Below are 19,501 nucleotides of genomic sequence, written 5' to 3'. Positions count from 1 at the left end.
GGGGAGGGCCGAGGGGGACCGGGAGGGCGACTGGGGACTGCCGTGGCGGAGGGGGCTGGCACGGCACCGGGGGACTCGGATGGAGGAGTGACTGACGGCACGAGGGGTCGGAGCAGGGATTTCTCATCCCACGCCCCGTGCGGGCTCCGGTGCTAAAAGCCACCCCGGCACCACGTTCCGATTTTAAATTGGGGGTTTATTGTCGGCAGAGCGAGGTTCAAGCGTCCCCGGTACACGGAGCCGGCAGCCGTGGCACACAGCAGACCGCCGTGTCACGTACTGCTGCCCTGAGCCCGCGAGTCGGGGCTCTCGGGGAAGCTGGGCTCTCCTGCACCCCCGAAAGACCACTTGGGTCCTTATACATTCATCATATACATCACAAATCCACAGCTACATTACAAAAAGCACAGCATATCCCCTCCGGCCCCTCTGATCGCTCCCTGCCCGCGTACCAGGCACAGCAGGAGTGGAGCTCCTCAGCTACCCTGTCCTGGCTCACTGCAACCACAATACATTCATTTAGTGCAGATGTGTCTGCAGAAAGAGACACCCAAAATACCATGCAAATGCATTCATCCCCAGCCCCGCACCAACCTTGCCAGGGCATGAAAGTCTGCAACGTCCAGTGAGCCATGCTCAGGGCTTATTTCTGTGGCTGCATCTTATTCCTCTATCTTCCTCTGACCAGCTCTAGAACTGTCAAATCCATCATTATCCTTGTACCCAGCTTTCAGGCCTTGCTCATCCAGCAAATCTGATGTTATCTTCCACCATCCACCTCCCAACAGTCAGGGAATCAACATGAGGCTTTAACCCTACAGGGCACACAGGCTCCAACTCATGCCTCCACGCCTATATCCAGTTCTAGAGTCTTCCTGAGCTTTTCTCCTTCAGCAACCGGAACACAGAGCTGTGACTTCCATGCTGCGTTTCAAAGCTGCTGCCTGTCAGCAACATAATGTGTAAAAGCACCATTTCTGCACACACACAAGTTTACCTTCGAACACAGGAGTAGTAGAATAAAAATCATCACTGAAAACTGCTGACAAACATGAAGAAAACACCCTGAAATCAGGACGGTAAAGAGTTCCTTCTGGAGTGACCGTTCAGCAACTTCAGCACACTGCGAGCACATAGTACAGGCATAGTCCAAAAAAGCTGGGTTTTTCTCATAGAGATCATAGATGTCCTGCAGAGTCCTGGTTTTCCTTCCAAAATTATCAAGTTTTACATTAAGCTGACGGCACATGCTGTCAAATCAAGGCTTTTCCTTTACACTCTGCACTGTAAAAATGAGCTAGCGATGGTGGGGACTTGGCAAGGGGGTGGGAGGAAAGGAGTGTAGCTCATGGTGATCTTCCTAAGGGCTCTGGAAGCCAAAAGCACACCCTTCAACAGGGTCTCCCATGCTGGGCTTCCAAAAAAGGGAAATTCCAAAAAGTCCCCCTCTATTTTCTCCCAAATTTGTCCCAAACCAGGACAGAGTGTTAGTACTGCAGCCTATTGAGTGAGTCGATGTAATGGAAAGTGGCTCCCAATGCCCAGCTCGTTTCAACATTGTCAATTTTCCGGGCAAGCTGGAAAAAAAAAAAAAAAAAAAAAAGGCAAACAGAAAAGTTAAAACACAATTTTTTGGGAAAATCTGAAGCATGCAAGGTGCATACAGTGCTGAAGATTATTAGAGTTACCACCACTGAGGGAAGAGTGTTGCTGCACCCACGATTGCAGACCGTGTGTTGTAGCAAGAAGGTAAATCAAGAACCAAGCTCCTGGCAGGATGACTCCTGCCTCGGCACCCTCCTGCCCACTCTCCCCAGAAATCCACTCTGAGCTTCACCTTAAAGCCTTGGCTCTTCGGGAAGCCCAGTTCCTGCAGCAGGAAGGTGATGTATGTGAGGTCCATGCAGAGAAAAGGGCTGTTTCCAGGGCTGATTTCCATGGTCTTACAAACTGAGAAGAAAGAAAACAGCGTCTGAATGCACACTGTGGGCTCAGGTCTAACAACAGCCCTGCTGTGAGAAATCTCAAATGAATCCACAAAACAGCTCTTGTTAGTTGAACTGAGCAGTGATGGAACCTGCTACCATGGGGCTGATATGACATTACACACATTAGGAAAAGCACATAAGCTTTGTAAGGAAGATCAAGACATTCTGTCTCTCTCCTAAGACAGCAGTTTCTTGTATCTCTCCAGGAAAAGAACCTTTCTTCTATCTACTTCAAGTCTTCCAGTAGATGAGCAACCTCAGGTGTATTATCTTTCTTGAGCACCAGCACTCAACAAGTGTTGACAAAGGCAAATTTAAAAAAAACAAACAAAAGAAAAAGACAAACTCAAAATAATACCCACTGCAAAGGCAAAAGTTAATATGAAATTAAGTGAGATTTTCAGAAATAAGCAGAAATGTTGGTTAGATGCTATTTAGAAGGATTTGATATTTACTTAAAAGCATCAGGCTTCTTAGAGTGTCCCACATTTGCCACCTGGAATGAATTTACACACAATTTGTAATGTGTGTTTGTATTTTACTCACCATATTTAGCAGCAATTTCAAAGTCACTGACAGTTAAGCTTCCTCCTTTTTCCTTATCTAAAAGAAAAAAAAAACAACAGTTTTTTATGGTCTTTGTATAAGGGCAATTGTAGACTCAAGTCATAAAAGTTGTTTTTGTTGAAAAGTTGAAATCAGACCTTGACCCACTGTAATCAATGTCAACATTCAGACCGGTTTTAAGGGTAAAAGGGCTTTAAAAAGATTCTCAATATAGATTCAAAAGCCTTGGTTTATGAAGAACCTTTAGCCTTGTTTCCTACAGAAACAGAGCTTACAGACCATCTCACCTGGCCCCCATTTCTGCTCTGCCCTGTCCAGTGGTGCCTTGACAGTGAACACCTGTGAGGAGATCTGACAGGGCACTGGTGCTCTGCAACACATTGAATCTGAAATTATTTGTAAAAAGAGAGTGGCTGAGGAGGGGGGTATATGTTTGTCCAAACTAACTTGAGATCTCATTATCTGCTTTTTACCACTGAATATGACAGCCTTTTTTACACAAGCACACCACTGGAAAAGAGATGCGATGCATTCTGAATGCGTGCAGAAATATCTGAAAATCTTCATTCCATCTAAAAAGGTCAGTGAAGCAAACACACAGCCCAAATAATTTTTACCGCTTTACTGCCCAAGAAATTTGTTTATCATTATGAAGTTTTTTCTATTTTGGATTGTAGACCTAATTAGGCAACAACCATTTCTGAAATGCAAACACTTTGTTTAAAAGCTATTATCGAATGCTGTAGGTCCTATCTCACAGCCCTGGTATCTTCTCTATAGAAATTAATATCAAGTCAAGATCAATGCTGCACAGCAGTGTAACAACAGACTAATTTCCATGACAGCTTAGCAAAGCATCACGATGTGTGCAAGTGTTCCCACTGCTTCCATAACCTGCCATTTAAAATGAAACCAACTCAGGAGCAGACCCACCTATGAGACCAGCCTCTGCTGCACAGTCGTAGTAGTAGGAGAAAATGTAAAAGTCCAGGTCCTTCACTTCTCCAGCTCTGTGCACTTTTTTGTAGAGCATCTTTGCCACTTTATTAGAACAAGACTCGTACAAAGGTTCACCTAAAAGACAAAAAAACCCATCACATTACAGGCTGAGAGTTAAATATATATAGAATTTATTTAGGATCTGCCAGGAAACAGGCTCCTTTTTGCAAAATCGCAAAACTCTGCACAGAGAACTGAAATCTACATCTTCTTTCAGAGGCAGACACCTACCATCCTCAGGTTAGGACTATGTGATAGATCAGATATGGACAATATCATTTGAGGCAGAAGGATTTTGAAAGACCTGTTCAAGGACTGCTCAACTCCATCTGCATCACTTTCAGCAGCTTTACTGACTGGACAGGTACATCATGGCACATGACAAAGGAACTGCAGGATCTCTTTGACAGCACATCAAGAGGAGGCAGACGGAACAGTAAACAGTCTGGTGTCTTTGAAAGAGGATGAGAGTATATAATTTACTGTGCTAATAGCAGCTAACCTAGATAGCAAGAGTGATAAATCACTATACCTGCCTTCTGTCCTTTAATTTTGTACACTATCTCAGCGTGTTGCCATTCGGATTTGAAGCCAGGTGGTAAACAAGGGCTGATCAATTCCTCCCCTTCTCCTACTGCAGAAGTAAAACAAAGCCACATTAGGAAAAGACATAAGGAGTACATTCAGATCCTTCGCCCCCAGCCCTGCTCCATACTGTCCTGCAGCCACAGCAAGGCCCCTCCACAGCCCAGCCATGGTTTGGATGTCCCGTGCCCGCCCCCAGCCTGAGGCTGGCGAGAATCCAGGTGTCCTGGGATCTCTCAGTGTCACCTCCTGCATTCATCCATCTCAAACGCACCCAGCCATGGTGACAGGAGCCCACATGCCACTCGGGAACCTCGAGCCCAGTGGGAAGGAGATACACGGCTCCTCCCCCCATCACAGCACTACATACCCTGAGCTCAGAACCAGGATCTGAGGACTGCCCATAACTTACAGGGTTTCCCCTCAACTCCTCCCAAAATGGCGAGCCTTGCTGACATCAGCCCAAGTCCCAGGTAACTGCAAAGGGAGAAAAGCCTCTGTGAGCAACACACCTCCTTCCTCTGATACTCCACTGACAACCGAGCTGGGACATGCCAGTCTCCTCTACACAGCTGTGGCAAAGGGGCTCAAGTCAGCAGGTCGTGCACACGAGGGGAACAGTGTGACAGCCCTTATCCAGAAGGATAACTTCTCTTTGAAAAAGCTCAGGCAATAGCTGTCAGTTGTAATCTGGCTCTTGGAAGACTGGCAATGGCATTTCCCTAACTCTACTCCTAGCACCTCACTGGGTACTCCTACCCTCCTCAAAGGCAGTCCAGACACTTTATACAGATCTTTCTGAGCCCACACACACTGCACAGCAAACACAGGCAGGAAGAAGCTGCTGGCCTCTGCCCAAAACACTGGGAGCAGGGAAAACAGTGAGGAAGAACAAGAGAGTCAAAGCACTATGAACTGACTGCAAGCCCCATTCTCCATCTCCCTGTGCTGCTCAGTGGTGACAAGGTATAAGAGTTGGAAGTGAAGTTGAGCCTGGGAAGGAGGGAGAGGTGGAGGGAAACCGTTTTTGATTTTGTTCTAATTTCTCATTATCTTACTGTTTAATTTGCAATAAATTAAATTAAATACTAAATAAATTAAATTAAAGTCAAGCCTGTTTTGCCTATGACAATAACTGGTGGCCACCCTGTCCCTGTCTTGACCCATGAGCTTTTGGTCATATTTTCTGCCCCGTCATGTTAATAGAATGGGAGTGATTGAGGGACTTGGTGGGCAGCCAGGCTTAATCCACCAAAATCACATGGCTCAAGTTTCTCTGCTTCTTCACAGTATTCATTTAGGAGGACCCCACTCCAGACAAACACCTCAGTCTCCCTGGCTTCACAGAAAGCTTCCATCTGAGCACTGTGCTCTCTTTTCCACAACTAACCTGTACGAATACAGCTTGTAGGTGTGGTTAAACATCTGAAATGAAGTTGTGTGGCCAGATGGTGAGGTCTGGAGAGTTGCCTGGGGGAGAGAAAGACGTCACTGGCAGGTTTCTGCCAGCCAGCAGCAAACAGCAACAAGGTAATCTTCCAACACTTGAAACAATCCTAGCATGATTCAGAGAGAAACGAATTTGCAAGGACTTCAATTTGACTGCTGATAGGCACAACGACCACAAAACCTGGAGCTAAGAGTGTCTTCACCTGACAGGGTTTAAACTGGTTATACTTGTGTCCACACCAATATGCTCTATAAAATGCTTTCATTAAAAAGGAATCTTTACTCCAGCTCTTAACTGCTTTAGTCCAGAGGCTACAAGCAACTGCCTCTTCACATGATCCCTACTACAGGACCTGTGTGCAAACTAATAGGAAGGCCAGGCACGCATTAACTTCCTACTCGAGTGAATTCATCTGTGAACTTGCACAAGCCAGAGGAAAAGGACATCCCTGTGCTTGCCAAGGGACAGAGCGAGGATCAGCCTTTGGTCTGAAGGAATGAAAGGGTAGCTTGTTCTCCAAGTGCATCAGCACAGCTAGAGTGTTTGTGGGGAGCAAAGCTCAGACCACAGTGCTGCTCATGTTGCTCGTATCTTAACTCCTTCTCTATGTACAGAATTTCCTCCTCCTGGACCCTCCACATCCCCTGCCATTCTGCTGAAACGGTGCAATGTCTTGATTATCCAGGCTGGGACACTGGATACAGCATCCCATCCCTCTGCTTCTGTGCAGCTTTGCTATGAGCGCTATCTCTCCTCAGGCCAGAGCCTTACAATACCAGAACCACAGGGCTTCACAGAACACCTGAAAAAATGCCACATCAGGAAGCTGAAATGGCATTTGTAACTGAGTGAACTCAGGACAATCAGAAACAAGGACTGAGAAGGCACCTTACTGTGCTCTTAAACCCCAGTGTGGGCTAAATGCTGGATTTGAATTCATTAATAGCCCTGTTTTTTGGGTTCTTTGCTATAAACTGTACAAACTGAAAGTCAAGGATTAAGACATTCAGGTGAATGAGGTGTCCTCCATAAGATGAAGCAGCCCTGGCAGACTCTCCACAAGCACCACTCACCCATGGAGGTGGACAAAGAGGATGGACAAAGAGTGGTGATCTGGACTGACTATAAAAAGGCACATATGACCAAGTCACAAGCGTGGCTGGCTCCATGTCACGCTGACGAAACTCTTGCTCTGTTTCCAGGGGAAAGAAATCTGAGTGGTTACAGATTCCTGCAGCAGCATTTCCCAACAGTGTGCATGCTCGCGTTACCTTGGTGCGGGGGAGGAAGGTGATCTGTGTTGAGCCACCGCCCAAATCCAGCATCCCTACACTTCTCTTCTGCGGGTCATCTAGCCTGCCTGAAATGTGTGACAGAACAGAGAAAGCCATGGTGGGCACCGTGAAAACCTGGCTAGGAACAAAACCAGGAGTACAGTGGTAAGGAAAGAGAACCATCTAACTCCACTCTCAGCTTCTGCACAGCACTAAATTGCACTGTTATCTACTGGGCACTGATTCTGGCTTTATCAGACCTGAAAATCTTCAAGTGACAGGAGTCTCTTATTTCTTTGGTGGCTGTTCCTGTCCTAATCACAGCAGCTTTCGTTATTGCACTCCTAAACATTTTGGATGCAAAGACCTTTTGCAAACTCTGCTCTGGTAACCACTTTGTAACACAGAGGAATGTGGTTTTCTTGGCCACCTCTCCCCCATCCCTTAGCAATATTTTCTAGATTCCTATGGCCAAAGGGATGACAGACTGAAAAGAGCTGGCCTAAGAGACTCTGCTCTCTTGGAATTCTTCCCGCTGCCAGCCAAGACCTCTGCTCTCATTTAGATCTAGTTCTTCTCAGTCAGATCCTTCAAATGCACCTTCCTGACAAGGACAGTTTGTGCCAAGTACGTCGGTATACCTCACGATAGCTGATGTTTGAGGATCCCTGCCCTTTCTGACATTTCCTGGAGCATAAAAAGCTCCAGAGCACATTGTGCTCCACACACTGTGTGCTGAACAGAGCACTTGGATGGCAGAGTGCTTTATGTATTGTCAGAGAGGTCTTCAGCTTAGTTTTCTCTCTGCTCTTCAGCTACCCTTTTCTCACTCAGCAGTGTAAACACTCGTGGCATTTCTGTGTTATAAATCTGTAAGAAAGTAGCACAGCACTTTCTTTTACGCTCTGCAGCTGCCAAGCACATCTAGAATATTCACACAAAAAATTTAGCCAGAGTCACAGCAGGCTCTAAAAAGGAATAAAATGCTCTGGTACCCTACAGGGAACTGAAAGAAAAGCTACATTAAACATCTAGGAAAAAGGATTAAACTCCTCACTGCATCAAGTAAATGGACAAAATCCTAATGACTTAAATAGGCCAGGCCAAAACAAACTGCTGACTTCTCAGAGTCTTCTTTCTCCCATTCCAACCCAATGAATGAGCAAATTCCACACAGGGGCAGAAAAGAGCAGGAATTTCACAGCACTGGTCATATCTTTATACACGTGCTCATGTACACATACCTGTTAAAAAATTTATTGTGATCCAGGCTGAAATACCTAATAAGGGAAAGATTCAGAAGACACATGCTGAGATCACAACATTTAATCTAACAGCAGCAACAAGTAAGTCAAGCCATATTACAAGGTTTCCAGAACTGTCACTGGCTGACAGGACCAAGATTAGGCTATCTGAACAAAGAGAATGACCTTCTCCATCAGAGCTTATGCGATATTTGGGAGAGAAGCCCCATGTATGAAATGCCTGGAGAACTCTGTCATTTAGCTAAGGACTGTAGCCTTTGCGACTTCCTGCCTAGGTTTTTGACCTGTGAAATACAAAGAGATTGAAACTCACATTGTTCAATTTCTAGGAAAACATCCACTGTTGGCTTTTGTTTGGTGTCAGGCACTCCACTTTTCTTTATGAGCACTAAGAATTTTCATCTTTCAGTCTTCTAATTTTGCTCGTTTTCCTCTAAGCAATTTTGCAAGCTATGCTGGTTTTGTCCTTTTCTTGTTTTATAAACTGTTCCCCATAAAATAGGTGAATCAGTGGCCCTCTGTTAACAAATTCAAATATTTATTCATGTGGTTAAAACTCAAGGCATGCCAGAGAGCACGGCCCACTTCAATCCTTGGCTGAACCTAGGCTACCACTACCATTACTGATTTTTAAAGAAAAAGAATGTCTTTCCCCCATTGAGTAGCAAGAAGTGAAACTCATAAACAGCCTCAGCTATTTTAAAACTTGGTTTCTGAGCAGATTTAAAACACATTTCAACACTCAGTTACTTAGAATTTTGACATTCTGTCCTCAACATTTTTGGATGAACATGAACTTACTTCAGCATGTATTTTCTTCCCTATATAATAATCTTTTTTCAGCTTGAACTCACATGAGTTATAATTACCATTATGATCAAATACTTCCAGAGGGCTCTGACAAGCATTGTCAAGAGCAGAGTGGGCTAACACAATTGTTGAAGACCATCTCAACAAGCAGATATTCAGAAACTTTCCTAGAAGTGCTGAATGCACAGTGGCTTTCTGGTGATCCTACAGGAACTGCTCAACACTCAAGAGCTTTCAAGATCAGGACAGAGCTCAGGACTTCAAACTGGAAAACATGGCACAAGATTTCTTTGGCAGGCACTGCATTTGGCCACATAAAAACTCCGCTTCTCTCCTATGGGTTCCCCCTGCAGAAGGTAGGCACTTGTCACAGTGCAGCAGGAAATTCCAGGACAGCAGAAAGAGTCTCCATAGTTACCTACCTTCATCTGTTCCGTTCATTATTGACACGCAATTGTCCCTCACAAAGAAGGGGGATGCCTGAAAAATCTCCTTCACCTGTAGTTCAAAGAAAAGCTACATTCAGAAAAATACTTTTTCAGCTGAAAAACAAGCTTTTTAAAAGCCCAGTTTTACACTCCTCCTCCTCTTCTTGGGCCAGATCCTGACTGCTGCTCACCACTTTGTCTGAAGTTCAAGAGTCCAACAAGCAGCAGCCTTTATGTGCTGGCCCTGCAGTTTGGTGCAGAAATAGGGATGGATGTGATGGGTTTTCAAGCATGAAGACTGCTCAGAAATGTCATTAACAAGGGATGGACATGGGTAGGGAAAGGACTCCCGTTTGCTTTGTTGGAACTGGTGACCCTCAAGGTATTATACACACATGGGAAAAGCAGGAGATGGACACCCTAGCTTCCAGGAACGTCCCAGAGTGCTGCATTTTTAACAGGAGCATGTTCTTTGGAAAGAAAATGGAAAGACAAGAGACAATACCTTTTCCAGCAACTTCTGAGCTTTCTCTCCTGGCAGCAACCGTAGGCCAGCTGTGGCTTTCAGGACCAGAGGAGTAAACTTCCACAGCTCCATAGGAACTTCCTTCTTTGCCACCTCCAGGAGCTCTTTTATTCCCTGGCCACTCTGTGAGCAGAGAAAGTACAATAAAAGGCATCTTAAAAACTCTTTTGAAAGATCAAAAGGTTGATCAGAGCTACAATTCACTGTGATGTGAAACAGAGACAAATCAGCATCAAAAGGGGTCAAGAGAAGGTGCAGGACACTCCATCCCATTACAGCATAAGGCCTAGTGGATATAATGGGAATTATTGATCAACAGGCCCAAGACAGAAAGAGTCACTCTTTCAAACAGTGAAACAGAACTCTCTGCCACCAAATTTTTTGCTACAAAAGGCTCAAAAGGCAGCATCACAAATTCTTGGAAAGCAAAGGCTTTTGTAAAACACTGTGAGCTGGGCCTAAGTCTGGCTCTTAGGAGTCCCTAAGTCCCTGCAAACCAGAAGTAAGAAGACAGGAAAGAAGTAACTTAAATTACCTTTTCGACATCGTCAGCATATGCAGACAGACCTGGTTTCAGTGCTTTAAACGTCTCATGGGTTAATCTGGGAGTCTCTGTTCAAAAGCAGAATTCCAAAATAAGTAATGGTACAAACAATTTTGCATACACAAAAAGAAAGAATTAAAAAAAAAAAATCCCATTATTATGTGCTAATAGAAGTCAATTGAAGCCTCTGCCTAATGAACTATTATCAGCCACCTGACCTTTAAACACAGCCCTGGCTGTGGCACTAAAACCCAAGAAAACCACTCTTAAAGCCACCACTGGCTGGCAGGTGCTGCTGTCCACTATGCACATCAGTCACCATGTGGGTGCAAGCTCTCTTTGAGGCCTTACACCTGCCATGTGCTTTTCAAACTGCACCTACAAAAAATGACCTCTTGTTTCAGCCTGCCCTGTTCTGGCTAAACTTGACTGAAGCAAAACCAAATGGTAGCTTTTGCACTATTTTCAATGGCAGCAGACGGATGCAGACTTCAGTATTTTGGAAAGCTGCAGTACCTTGTATAAAGCTGCTGTCCAGGCAACACTACACTCCATAAAGTTTGCTGTGATACATTCTGAAATTGTGTTTCAAATGAAGCAGGCAAGGAAGAAACAAAAACTTGAAGATACAGAAAAAGATGGAAATCCACGGACTGTTGTTTAACGCCTTTGGTGGCTGGGCCTTACACCAACCCATGATGTGACCCTAAGGCCCATCACGCCATACCCACACTGCTAATCCTCAGCAGAGCCTTTAGATCACCTGCTAACAGCACCCACCCAGGTTCTTTGAGAGTTTCACAAAGGGGACCTGACAACATATGAACAAATGAAGCTTACTACTCCAGAGGAAAGCTGGAGGTTTTTTGCACTCTTTGTCTCAATTCTCAGTAGTAGTTTCTGTCCAGATACAATACACAGCAATTTTAATCAAACGATTTGCAGGTTTTGTTTTGCAGTTTACACCTAACAGTGAAGCCAAGGACGCACTAAACCAGACACTATAGAGAGAAGCAGCTCACTGCCAGGAACTGGAATCACCAAACAACCTAAAAAATTGCGGAAATAAGACAGTTTGAATTCATAATTCTCTCTTCCACCAGTGTGATGAAAAATTGCCTTTCTTCAACACTATTCTAGAAGTACAACTGCTATTTATTTCATATTCTGACATTATAGCATTTTCTCCTTGTTGAACATTTTCATAATTTCATCCAAATACACATACCTGAACCATAATATACGTCCTGATAGCTCTCTGGAAAGACCTGAAGCATGTATGTTCAATTAAACCCTAGAAACCTGTCATCAATAATCTCCTCCCCAGTTTATGGAAAACTTAATCTGTCACACAAGGAACAGGACATACCTCTTGGCTGCTGTGCAAATTTAAATATATGGATGCGAGTTCCCGTGCTTCCTGCATCAAACATGATTCCATAAAAGACAGAGAGATCTGTGGTCACTGCCCCATGGGTCAGTTTATCTCCCCTGCTTTCAGCAACTCCTTCTGTGGCTCCCACAAACGGTTTGGAGCCCAAGTGCCATTTTATGTACGCAACATAAACAGCTATGCAAGTCAAAATCCCAAAAGCGAAGAACCGCTTTGATATCTTCATGGCTTCCATTTAACGGGGTGTTTTGTTTCTTCCCTTTATCAAGTGGTCTATTCCTTGTCCTTCACGCAGAACAGGCGGCTCCCACAACACTCCTACATCCAACAGAAGAGAAAAGATCTGTTTTATTTTCCCAACCTGGTAGAAGGATCTAAAAGCATGATGCCCACGACATTGGACACTACTATCACAATGAACAGAAGGAATGCAGCCTCATTTAGCACCTCTTTCAGTCCCACAGCTCCCTCTAAGGCATGGAGCAGCACAAACTTTCTTTTCTCCCACTGCTACAGAGGCCTAATAAGGCACAAAATAAGGAGGGTTCAGAGAAGATAAAATACAGTAACCTCAAGAGGTTCCTCATCACACCTCCTGCTCACAGCAGCTCATGTTGGAACCCTCCATGAGGCCAAGGGCTATATCCAAGAGCATTCTGAAAAACTCTGAGGACGAAGAACCCACAGCTTCTCTGTGTTAGTTCCCGGATGGTGAGGGAGGTCCCAGAAGACTGGACAAGGACAGTTTAAAACTAACGTCTGAAAGGCAAGATGCAAGATCCAGGGAACTGAGTGCCCTTCTCACCCACCTTCAATAACAGGGAAGAAACCACAACCCCCAAAATCTACAAGCCCTCACACAGCATCATTCAGATGATTAAAAAAGAGTCGGTGGTGATTTATGGGGAGAAAAATTACATGTAATTTTCCTTTTTTGATAGAGTCATGAAGAGAAAGGAAACTAATTGATGACGTTGAGTTAAATAAGGTTTTTTGACACATATGTCACCTCTTGATGTGAATTTAGGAAGCATACAGAAGGCGTGAAGGGGAGGAATTTAAAATCAAGGTGACTACAGAGTATTTCCAAAAACAGGTAAGACAAAATTTCATAAAAATGGAGGAAAACAAAATCACAGGCACATATGCACATAAAAAATGGATCAGCGAAAGGGAACTGCTGATAGTCGTGACACAGAAATCAGAAAGATGGCATTGCAGCTAAATGAAAAATCTTCCTGGCTTCTATCAGCAGGCAGAGACGTGCAGGTGGCAATCGCTGCAGGTCTGTGGGGTGATCACTCCGATCCTCCTGGTGCCAGGAAGGCCTCAGCTGCTATAACCAGAGCTAAATGTCACGGGAGGGAGAAAAGCCGCAGGGACCGGCCGATCCTTCCAGGCGACACGAGCTCCACCGCAGGAAAGCGGAGGCTGCAAAAAAGAGGGGGCACAGCGGCCTGGAAGCGCTAACCCCCTAAAGCCGTTCGCCCGGAGAGAATCGCGACTGTCCCTTCCCCGCCTTCGTCAGGGGACGCCAAGATTTGCTGCAAGGGAAAAGCTTCCCGCTGGCGCCCCGGAGCCGGGAACGCAGGCGGCAGCCGGGAGCCCGGGCCCGACCCGCCCCCCACCCCCCGGCGGGGTGTCCCTCGCTCACACACGGACCTCTGTCGCGCCGCCCGCACTTCCTTCGTCCTCCCTTTTCCTCCTTTCCTCCCTCCTTTCCTCCCTCCCTCCCAGACTCACGCCGCCCCCGCCATGACGCCGCCGCCGCCCTCAGGGCGCAGGCGCGAGGCGGCCCGTGAGGGGAGGGGGGGGGGCGGTCCCGCGGCGGCCGGGCCCCTCAGGGCGGGAGCGCCGCCGGCGCGTCCTCGACAGAAACGAACCAACCCCGCCAGCCGACCAAACACGCGAACAAACGGAAAAAAATAGGAGGCGAAAGGCCCCGAAGTGGGAAGGGTCTGGAGAAACAGTGTCGGAGAATGTGGAATGTGTAAAAGTTATCTTGAATCAGGTGGTAGTTAACATCACCGTCCCTTAGTCAAGGACCCCGTGGAGCTAGCAGGCTCCTAGGGATGAAGTACATCAAGATGTTGATGTATCCATTGGCAACTTGGCGAAACACTCACGGTCCATGTATTCTGTAGCTGAAATATGTTCATTATAGTGCTAAAAAAATCACTCCCGTAGGTCAAAAAGGTGCTGCCCAGGTGAAGACCCTTCCCCTGAGCATGTACAGAAATTAGGTGGGTCACATAGTTTGTATGATAATTACTAAGCAGTCCTGATAAAGAGGCCGTAGTATTTTGGTTTAAGACAATTTAAGAGGTGAATGCTCTAAATGAGTTATCTTCCTTTAGTTTTAACCAATCCCCTTCTACCAATGAGGAATAAATACAAATACATGTAAGTGAAAAAAAGTTTACCAACAAGTGAAGCAGCAACAGGCAACAAACAAACAAACAAACACCCAACAAACAAAACAACAAAACCAGTAAATAACCACTGGAAGATATTTTTTTTTTCCCCTTTTCACGCTGGAAGGCAAATCTCAGGTGGTTGAGGAAAAGCAGGTCAAGGCCAGCAGAGAGCAGTATTGTGTCAGGAACACCATTTCCCCAGGGACGGGGCAAAATAGCACAGGATTTATTTCTCTTAGTTGAAATTGAAATATCTTGCATATATCTTTATAAAAAGTGCTGCAGTTAAGACTAGAGATCCCAAAGAAACGGAAATGTAATACTGAGTTGTTTTTTTTTGGGGGGGGGGGTTGATTTTTTTTTCTCCCTCCTGAGAAAAGCATTACTTATGTGCTTGGGAGCACTCCCAAGCTGTTCTTTGAAACTCCCTTCCCTCAGCTGCAGACCTTGGATGGAGTATATGTGGTTTAAAGAGTTTTGGATCCATTCCTGAAACTGTGTCACACGCAGTACTGTGTTCATTCTTAGAATTAAGCCACACAGTCTGAGATTTGTAACAATTTTTCAAGGATGATATGTACATTAAAATAGCTTATATATATATCTATATATAAAAAAAAACCCCTCAGGTAGAATGCAGATTATTGGGAACCAGTTTGGGAACCATTTGGGAAATTTTCTCTGTAACTTCTGTCTTATAAGAATAATTGTTTTGGATGTCTGAATGAGAATTAATAAAGAGGAATCAAAGAGAAATTTTACAAATAGGTTAAAATAAATTAAAAGGTTATTTCACCAATTTGGTCACAACTCCTGTGAACAGTAACAAGATTATGTTGCACTGTGAGTACAAAGTCAGTGTTTTTGGCGCAGTGTGCCAATGAACTGCGTGTGATTGGCATGCTGTACAAACAAGGTAGCAACATGTTCCAAATCCCACTGAATGATCCATGTCCCTACATCCTCAGAGAAGCACGTGGGTGCTCAACCAGCTGACGTGTACCCAGCGGGAGTTGGTCTGTTGCAGTACCTGGAAATACTACGGAAAAGGAACAGTAATTAAACCTATAGCTGAAATTTCCGTTCAGGTTCCATTTTCTTCCTTCATCTCAAGGAACAAATTATACTCGTGCTGACCTGTAGCAGAAAAGTGTGATGTTCATTGAACTCTGAACGTTAAATTTGTCTCCTTGCTGCAAACCATTCATGTGCAGCTTCTCCTGCAGCCGGCTATCACGTCATCCTCCCCATAATCCTGATAAGGATAGGTGATTCTGAGGTCCTGTCACTTACTTGGAACCCCATATGGGGTACCTGCTGCCCTCTGATACCCTCCACTGTGGTTCTTCATCATTCCTTCCCAAAACTCCTAGCAAGGCAGGACTTGGCAAGTACTGCAACTTCACTGCAGCTGCATCTGTCCCTGGTCGAGAGGGCCATGATCAAACATACCAGACAAATGCTGAGTTACCATTTCCTTTCCTGTGGATGAAGCATAAATAAGATATTTCTCTATCTGCCCTCTGGATACCCACCAGTTTTTGACAAGGTCATAGAAATTAAACACCTTTGGATCATCTGCGCTTCTGACAATTTTGGCTGAAAGTAGTAACTGGTCCAATATTTTGGAGGGGCAGTTCTGTGCTTGTATCCTAGGGGTGTCTCCCAGGGGATACCGATGGTGTTTTCCTGGCTGGTTGTGGCTATAGTACCACAAACCAGAAAAACTGAGGAGGTCTCTGCTGCTCCTCGCTGCTGCTCACAAACCACGTGCAGAAATGAACTGTAACTTTGGAAATGCTGCCTCAACGTGGTCTTTTTGGTGCCCTACAGGCTGAAGTTCTTCATAAATTTATCATGACCTACATAATTGACCTATATTATGTGCCTGTTTGTTAAATAGATTGCACTAATTATAAACATGAATGGGGGTAGCTTAACAGTTATTTATTTATTCTGAGGTGTGTGCCGGCTGTCTGAAATGATGTACAGGAGGATCACTGCCAGATTTTCCTCTTTGGTCCCTCCATATTTGACGTGCAGCATGGACTGTTGTAATAAAACATTAATAGATTCTGCTTTCAGAGGGAAAGGTAAAAAAAAGGGGAAACTGTTTTTATTGCTTTTCTAAGCAAGGGGATGTATGCAAGATCCTCCGGCAGAGGAGGATGTATGCAAGAAAATTAAGCATGAGGGAGAAAAAACAACACAGCAAAACATTCAAGCCCTTGATTTGTAGGGCAGCAAGTAGGGGCTGAGTGTACTTTGCACCTTGGTCACTTTTTTGAGACTTTTCTAGGCTGGGAAACAGCATTACTACACTTTGCTGATAGCTGAGTGTTTTATAATGAATGGATCTGTTTCTCCTCGTGTTTGTGCCGCACTTGCGGACTGCTGGAGCTGTTTGAAATCCAGGGTGCTGTTGAAATGTGGGGAGTTTAGTGGAACTGCTCCCAGCAAGTATGAATTTTGCTTGTAACGTTTCAGACCGACATCCAAAGCCTGGCTGATTTGCCTCTAGGGGCAGATTTGGATCAGGGCTTTAAAACAGATGCCTGCTGCCACAGACCCCCTCAGTTGTATTAGGGACGCTGTCAGGCGGTTTCCACGGCCGTGTCCTCATTCAGATAGACAGGGTGTGCTGAGTGTAATCTAATTAAGGAGAATTCCCCAGATTTTTGGTTTGTCTCTGCTATCACTGTGTTTTTAACTTCTCCAAATTCATTATAAATGTGCCCATCTATGGGCGGTCACATAGCTCAGACTCCAAGTAGCTGGTTTTGGGGAAGAAATAGATGGGGAGGATGAAAAAAATGAAAACAAATTGCTGCCATTTTTGACTGTTTGTAAATTCAGAAATTGTCCCTTGTATTTCATGTTAGGGATGGATTTCTAGGCAGTCAAAAATATATGTTTTACCAATGGGTTGGTGGGCTAAATATTTATTCAAATGCACATATTATTAATTTGGTAGGCTGGTAGTCAAGTGGCACAGACAGCCCATGCCTTTAACAAGCTTTTGTTAAGAAAGTTTTTTATGATCTTGTCATAATCTTGGGGACAGTTGTGAATATTCCAAGGGAGAGGGAAGTAATTTCTCGCCTTATCGTTCTGCTTCCGCTGCAGAAGATTGATTCCAACCTTTTCTATAGAGCTTTTAAAAGCTAATTCTGGCTTATATATGATCTTAAGATTCAGCTTTTGGTAAAAATGCTCTGATTTAAAAAAAACAAAAAACAAAAAAAACCACCACCCCCCAACTTTTTGAACATGATGTTTGAAACCCAGAATAATTTAGCCCAAATTTTGGAGCCCATGCTCCAAACAGGGCCAAATTTGAATTTGATTGCACTGCTCAAAGCCTTGTCCAGCTGGGTGTTTAGTATCACCAAGGATGGAGACTCCTGGGGCCCTGTTCCAGGACTAAACCCTGTCCAGGACTAAGGTGAAATATGTTGTGTGACACCCAACAGGAACTTGCTATGTCCCAGTTTGCGTCCTTCACTTCTTGTGCTGTCTCTGAAGATCTCTGGGAAAAGCCTCCCTTAGCATTCAGCTGCCAGTTAGATTGTGACTACAGACAGTTTGCATCTTCAGATGATTACTTGTTTTCACGCTGTTTAGTTTCATGATGAATTTTCTCTGTGAGTCTTGTGATATTTTCAATGACTATTATGTAAAGCATGTCAGAAGCAATTAAAAGTTATTATGAAAAACAGAAAACTGAAAGTGTCTGTCTTTCCTTAATATTCATAAAGCTCTTTTGCTTGATACGTGTAGAAGTGGAAGTAGGAAGATACAGCTGGCTGCCAATTCTCCCTGATGTATATAATCCATTTTCTTCTTTGTTGAATGTTGCTTCTTGTGTCCTAAGAGACAGTTTCGAAGGTGAGTCTCCTGCCTTGAGAGCCATTTTTGGAGGTGCTCTGCTGTCCCACTGCCGCTTGAGGATGAGTTCACTGGTCTCAGTCTTCCCTGTGGAATTGCACTGTATATTAACAATGGATGCTTAGGGGACCATGATCCTAAAAGTTACTTTTTGCTCTGAAAAGATATATACCTCTCATTTGTTAGAGGGTGTCTAGAGTTTTGTGTGTGAAATAATAGCTTACACCCTGTAGAGCAAAGAAGTATTTTTTCATTAGTTTTTCCATGTCTTGCACCAGCAACTGACAAATAAACATTAGTGGTAGCTGCTTGTTAACCTTCAATCATCTATGCTTCAGGAGCTGCAGGACCGTTCTCCAGTATTTCTAAGCTTCCTCGAGGAAGCAAACTAATTTTCAGTAGTTCAGTTTCTACAAATGAATGTATTTTCAAGTGCTCCAGTGACAAACTCACAGTTGCTTAAAAAGAACACACACGCCAGAATGAATGCACAAGCAGCTGGATGAATACTTATGATCAGCTCAGAGGAGTAAACATCGGAAATGTCTAGCCTTCAACTTGAGGCACTCTAAGACTTTTTTCCAACCCCAGTCACTCTGCTCTTTAAGAACTGCACCTTTAGGAGGACCCAACCCTGTGCACACAGAAATGCAGACACCAAAATCTATTAATTGCTTTTGAATTTAAAGTGTAGTCTATTGAGCTACATTTTTTCCTCAGTAAATAGGACCGCAGGTACGGGCTTGAGGGCTGGGTCACATCAGAGCTACCCGGGAAGCAGAGCACAGCAAAACTGGGGACTTTCCCAGAAGCAGCAGAGGTTGTTTGTGTTAGGGACCACAGCCCGAGGAGGGGGTCAGCAGAAATCTGCTCAGTTAATGTGCTGGCTGGCCTTCAGTCAGAGGGGCAAGCCCTTCTTGGGGACAGTTCAGCTCTTTGAAGAGCACAGCGTCCCAGAGGGGTGGCGGAATCAATTGCTAAATTTCCCCTTGTGTTCCCGGAGTAAAGAGAAAGAGAACCGCATTGGAGTTGACCTGGGACCAGCCGTTTGCTTACCATCCATAAAAACCTCATCCTCATGAATAACAGGGGTTTGAATTTACCAAGCGAAGTGATGGGACCCTCCAGCCTGCTATTCATTACTCCAATTAACAATCAGTTGCCTGAAAAATGGGCCAATCTGTTTCTTGGGGAGCCACATAGAAAATCCACAAGGCAAGCCAATTAGCATACCAGCCCTCACCGTCTAGGGAACCTAATTTAGTTATTTGGTTGATCTAAGTACCAAAATATTGCCGTTTTGTTACGGAGCATATAATGTTTGTTAAATGGCTGAAATCCCCCGGGACCCATATGCTGCTGACACT

At 44.6% G+C, this 19,501-nt stretch overlaps 1 protein-coding gene across 2 annotated transcripts; it reads right to left on the bottom strand.

Moving 5' to 3' along the window:
* Positions 1 to 4: 4 nt before the first annotated feature.
* On the bottom strand, positions 5 to 13,604 carry ENTPD6 (ectonucleoside triphosphate diphosphohydrolase 6). Of its 2 annotated transcripts, none has more exons than XM_040060883.2 (14): positions 13,573 to 13,604; positions 11,806 to 12,147; positions 10,428 to 10,504; positions 9,872 to 10,015; positions 9,361 to 9,436; positions 8,108 to 8,143; positions 6,861 to 6,949; positions 5,530 to 5,609; positions 4,552 to 4,616; positions 4,087 to 4,188; positions 3,489 to 3,629; positions 2,535 to 2,591; positions 1,838 to 1,950; positions 5 to 1,577 (listed from the first exon to the last, which is right to left on the bottom strand). In XM_040060883.2, the coding sequence occupies exons 2-14, from the start codon at positions 12,062 to 12,064 to the stop codon at positions 1,488 to 1,490; spliced, it is 1,329 nt and encodes a 442-aa protein (XP_039916817.1). In that variant the 5' UTR covers positions 12,065 to 12,147; positions 13,573 to 13,604; the 3' UTR covers positions 5 to 1,487. The 2 variants fall into 2 exon arrangements, with proteins under 2 accessions (XP_039916817.1, XP_039916818.1); XM_040060884.2 differs by lacking the exon at positions 13,573 to 13,604 and adding an exon at positions 13,492 to 13,511.
* Positions 13,605 to 19,501: the final 5,897 nt, after the last annotated feature.

This window comes from Hirundo rustica, chromosome 3 (assembly GCF_015227805.2).
Source record: "Hirundo rustica isolate bHirRus1 chromosome 3, bHirRus1.pri.v3, whole genome shotgun sequence".
NCBI classification, from domain to species: Eukaryota; Metazoa; Chordata; class Aves; order Passeriformes; family Hirundinidae; genus Hirundo; species Hirundo rustica.
Note: the sequence above shows the minus strand (reverse complement) of the source record. Positions and strands in the feature narration are given on the sequence as shown.

Excerpts from the sequence above, each read along its gene's own strand:
- ENTPD6 (XM_040060883.2), bottom strand. The coding sequence starts at position 12,064 with ATGGAAGCCATGAAGATATCAAAGCGGTTCTTCGCTTTTGGGATTTTG. Across the intron at positions 4,189-4,551 it reads AGGAGTTGAGGGGAAACCCT|TAGGAGAAGGGGAGGAATTG; the intron begins GTAAGTTATGGG and ends TTACTTCTGCAG. Across the intron at positions 1,578-1,837 it reads CGAAGAGCCAAGGCTTTAAG|CTTGCCCGGAAAATTGACAA; the intron begins GTGAAGCTCAGA and ends TTTTTTTTCCAG.